General features: G+C 47.5%; 1 protein-coding gene across 1 annotated transcript in view; it reads left to right on the forward strand.

Moving 5' to 3' along the window:
* The window catches only part of unc5cb (unc-5 netrin receptor Cb), a 360,953-nt gene that overhangs the window by 349,789 nt on the left and 6,164 nt on the right, over positions 1–5,000 (forward strand). Inside the window, exon 17 of the mRNA XM_063211692.1 lies at positions 1,030–1,208. Within this exon, the coding sequence (XP_063067762.1) occupies positions 1,030–1,208 (179 nt within the window). The remainder of the gene's footprint in view (positions 1–1,029; positions 1,209–5,000) is intronic.

Consider the following 5,000-nt stretch of genomic DNA (forward strand, 5'->3'; position numbering starts at 1 on the left):
AAAAAGATAACATTTGTGAATAGGCAGCATGAATTCTACCGTATAAGCTTAACTGAACTACAAAACATGTACCTTTACGCATAGAAAAGAAGGGAGGACATTTGCATGTCTGAGCAACACATTTCCGCCTCCTCGCTTTACTCCTCTTTTGTCAACCGCTCCACCAGGGTGGTATGGCACCCAATTTAAAATGCAGATCCCAACCCACTGAAGAGATTACTGTAGAAAGTGGGCATCGATTAAAAAAACATGGTGGTGTCTTTTCACAGACACTGCCATATGTACATGTACATGCACAATGCTACTACTGTTCTGTACATACCATGCACTTTAAATATTCCATTGCACTTTTCTACGTCTCCAATGTTTTGTATGCCATTCCCTGTTTATTTCTTTATGTACCCCCCCCCCCCACACACACACACACACACACACACACACACACACTCAGTTTAGTGTCTTTTGTTGTGTTGTTGTGTGAGCACACCAAGTAACATTCCTAACAACTGTATGTTTATACTGTTGATATGGCTAAATAAACTTGAACTTAAACTTGATTTTCTCTGTCCTTTGCACTCTGCTCTTGCTCTACAAGTGGATGTACCTAACCGTATGCTAATTTGTAAGCATGTGATGTTTGTACGGTATACATACGGTATGATACTAATGTGTGCAGTATGCTTCTGGACTCTGGATTAATCGTACACCTCTACTCTACTCTTCTCTTCTCTTCTCTTCTCCACTCTTCTCTTCTCTTCTCTTCTCTTCTCTTCTCTTCTCTACACTATACTATACACCACTCTCCTCTCCTCTCCTCTCTTCTTGTCTCCTCTCCTCTCCTCTCCTGTTCTCTCCGCTCCTCCTCTCCTCCCCTCCTCTCCTCTCATCCCCTCATCTCCTCTCCTCTCCTCTCCTCTCCTCTCCTCTCCCCTCCCCTCTCCTCTCTCCTCTCCTCTCCGCTCCTCTCCTCTCCTCTCCGCTCCGCTCCTCCTCTCCTCTCCGCTCCTCTCCTCTTTCCCTCCACCTCAGGACACCCAGTCCATCGACACCTCTCTTCTGGACCCGGCCAGCAACATCACCACCCTGGTGGGCCCCAACGCCTTCCGCATCCCCCTCTCCATCCGCCAGAAGCTGTGCGGTAGCCTGGACGCCCCGCAGACCCGCGGCAATGACTGGAGGATGCTGGCCCACAAGCTCAACCTGGACAGGTGAGGATAGTCTTTCACCACCACCTCCAGCACCATACCCTCCACCATCCCCAAGTGATGAAGCATTGAACCCACCCATAGACTCTCTCTACTGTATCTCTCCCTCTCTTTCTTTCTCCTTCTCTTTCTTTCTCTCTCTCTCTCTCTCTCTCTCTCTCTCTCTCTCTCTCTCTCTCTCTCTATCTCTCTCTCTCTCTCTCTGCATCTGTGAGTGTGTTTGTGTATTGATAGACAATGATAGATAATGTGGACAGTGACTACCTGTGTGTGTGTGTGTGTGTGTGTGTGTGTGTGTGTGTGTGTGTGTGTGTGTGTGTGTGTGTGTGTGTGTGTGTGTGTGTGTGTGTGTGTGTGTGTGTGTGTGTGTGTTTGTGTGTGTGTGTGTGTGTGTGTGTGTGTGTGTGTGCGTGCGTGTGTGTGCGCGTGTGTGTGTGTGTGTTTGTGTGTGTGTGCGCGTGCGCGTGTGCATGCACACACTTAAATCATTATTCCATTGAGAGTCTGTTGGATGCATGCCATCTTCGTTGTGCTTATGGTCCAAATTTCATTATTCACTCAGCTGTTCATCCAAGAATAATTTGTGCACGAGTGTGTGTGTGTTCTGAATTTAATTTGCGTTGGCATATGTGATTATGGTTATGGAGTCACCAAGGACCTGCTGCTATTGATTTGGGGGGGGGGGGGTGGGGGGGGGGGGGGGGGGGGGGCGGGGGGGGGTGGGGGTGGGGGGGGGGGGGGGGACGCATCTACATTTACCAATGAGTTTTGTAAGGTGTTAAGGTTTTCAATAACATTGCATTCTCGAGATGGGCTGTCCAAAGCTTCAGAACCCTCAACATCAGGGTCAGTTTTATTCCCAAGAACACTTACATAATGTGTAACACATATGCACATAAAACATGATACATAATACATGATTCATAACACATGTGGGGGGGAATTCGATAGATGTTGGTTCTCTGTAATGTATGATGTGTAAGGCACACGTAGAACAGAAGATCAATCCACCTGCTCTTTGTGCAACATCTCATTCCCATCCCTTTGCATGCCTGTGGAATATATTATGAAGAGTTCAGATTCAAAACCCCCTAAGTGCCTTTTCAGAAAATAATCCTAATTCATTTTTATTTAATACAATGCTATCAAATTTGCATACATTTTTTATTTTATTTATGTAATATAACTATTTATATGTATTAGCAAGTACATGAATGTAACCCAAACCAGCAACAGGGTTCTCTAAAAATATATAAGTTCAAGTCTTCAGAAATGGAGTTAGGGGGTTTGCATCTGAACTCTTCATATCAAGTACAGAAAGTAGTTCAGTAACTAGTAGTGGTCTGCATTGGTACTGCCCTTATGATACGATTAAATTATGATTCGGGAGGTTTCGAATCGAGTCCGTCCGATTCTACGATGCATTGCACTGCATTAAATTCCCACTGAAAGCGAGGCAAATTTTTCATCAGTCATGAGGCAATACAAGTAATCAGATACAGAACAATATTTTATTGGCTGTTGTGTGTATCAGTCCAGCAGTTTTCAATGCTTTGAATTGCTTTAGTTTAATTCAAAGCTCATCTGCTCTGGCAATGCTCACAGAAATAATTGGACCTTGAAAACTATGCTACATCGATTATGGCATATGCTGAATCAATATTTGAATTGTCCTACCTTGCATTGCGATGCATTGCACAAATCGATGGTTGATGTTATTGTTGACACAACTAGTAACTATAGCCCAGACCAGATTTACATCGGTGGTTCTTTTTAGTTCTTTTTCTCAGGGTAACACCCAGGATAATTGATAAAAAACCTTGCATCCTGGAATACACCTCCTCTGTACATAGTACTGGTCTGAAATAACACCGAAATTAAATGTCCAATGACCTTCCAACTCTGGAGAGAGAGAGATAGATCGAGAGAGAGAGACAGAGAGAGAAAGAGAGAGAGAAAGACAGAGAGAGAGAGACAGAAACAGAGACAGAGAGACAGACAGAGAGACAGACACAGACAGAGACAGAGACAGACACGGACACGGACACGGACACGGACACAGACAGACAGACTGACTCAGAGAGGGGTTGAGATTGAAGCACCTTCATGTGGATGGTAGCGGTCTGTGGCAGTGGTGAATGTGCAGAAGGGGCTGGAACACAGAGAGCTGGCATAATGGGAGGGTAAAGAATAGGCTTGTCTGAGTGGCAAAGAGGAGAGGATAAAGGGCTGCGGCAAGAGAGGAGGGGGGATAGCCGTTTAAGACGAAGAGAGAGGTGGCGGCAAGAGAGAGAGAAGAGGGAGAAGGGGGGATAGTAGTTTAGTAGGAAGAGAGAGGAGAACATTGAAAAGGGGGGATAGTACTGTAGTTTCAGAGGAAGAGAGAGATGGCAGCTGGGTCCCTGGGGCTCCTCTGTTCTCTGCACCCCAGCCTTCCCCACCCCCACCCCCACCCCATCCCCATCCCACCACCCCAACCTTCCCCTCCCCAACCCCAACCTCATCCCCAACCCCATCCCCATCCCACCACCCCAACCTTCCCCTCCCCAACCCCAACCTCATCCCCAACCCCATCCCCATCCCCATCCCACCACCCCAACCTTCCCCTCCCCAACCCCAACCTCATCCCCAACCCCATCCCCATCCCCATCCCCATCCCACCACCCCAACCTTCCCCTCCCCAACCCCAACCTCATCCCCAACCCCATCCCCATCCCCATCCCCATCCCACCACCCCAACCATCCCAAGCCCCATCCCCATCCCCATCCCCATCCCACCACCCCAACATCCAGGCTCGCTGACAGCTTTGACTGGGCCCAGACCAAAATCATCTGAAAGGACCCCACTCGTAATACAGTACAATTTCAATTCTTGGTCCACCTTTTTGCCTGGGCCCGGGAGAACTGACCATTTTATCTCCCCCACTGTCAGCAGGCCTGTCAACATCACCCCCCCCACACACACACACACACTGGCATCCCCATCATCCAGTGGCTGTCTGTCTCGCACCCATGCTGCCACCTCTTCTTTCCCCCACCTCCGCGAGAGCTAATGCGAGAAGTGAAAAGTGTGTTTCCAGTTATTGAGTTCACATCTCTGCGGGGGGTGCCTTATCGGCTGCTGCAGGGTTTTGGTTTGGTGGGAGGAGGGGGTGAGGGTAGTGTGTGTGTGTGTGTGTGTGTGTGTGTGTGTGTGTGTGTGTGTGTGTGTGTGTGTGTGTGTGTGTGTGTGTGTGTGTGTGTGTGTGTGTGTGTGTGTGTGTGTGTGTGTGTGTGTGAGAGAGAGAGAGAGAGAGAGAGAGAGAGAGAGAGAGAGAGAGAGAGAGAGAGAGAGAGAGAGAGAGAGAGAGAGAGAGAGAGAGAGAGAGAGAGAGAGAATGAGAGAATGAGAGAATGAGAGAGTTAGGAGGTGGTTAAAAAAGACTTTACTCTTTCTGCTCCCAGACCCCTCACCAAAACAGCCCTTAACTCCCTCTTTCCACACTGTTGAGGGTTTTAATGGAAGAGAAGAAAGGTGCCATGTTAATGCAATAATTAAAAAAACGAGTCTTTTCCCATTTTCGTTCAATTGCTCTGCTCATTCACAAAGTGAAGCCAAGGTCAGGTGAGCAGGGAGAGCAGTTTTCAAGGAGTGCATGACTATCAATCTGATCGTCGACGTGTTGTAAATTCACCTTGAGGGGATTGGGCTGCTAATCATGTTTTTTTTTCCCTTTGGTCCTGTGTAATACCACATGCTTAGGTTTGTCCTGACTATAACACAAAAGATTACTGTAAAATATGTAGATAGTGTTG

The sequence above is a fragment of the Engraulis encrasicolus genome, chromosome 12, assembly GCF_034702125.1.
Source record: "Engraulis encrasicolus isolate BLACKSEA-1 chromosome 12, IST_EnEncr_1.0, whole genome shotgun sequence".
NCBI lineage: Eukaryota > Metazoa > Chordata > Actinopteri > Clupeiformes > Engraulidae > Engraulis > Engraulis encrasicolus.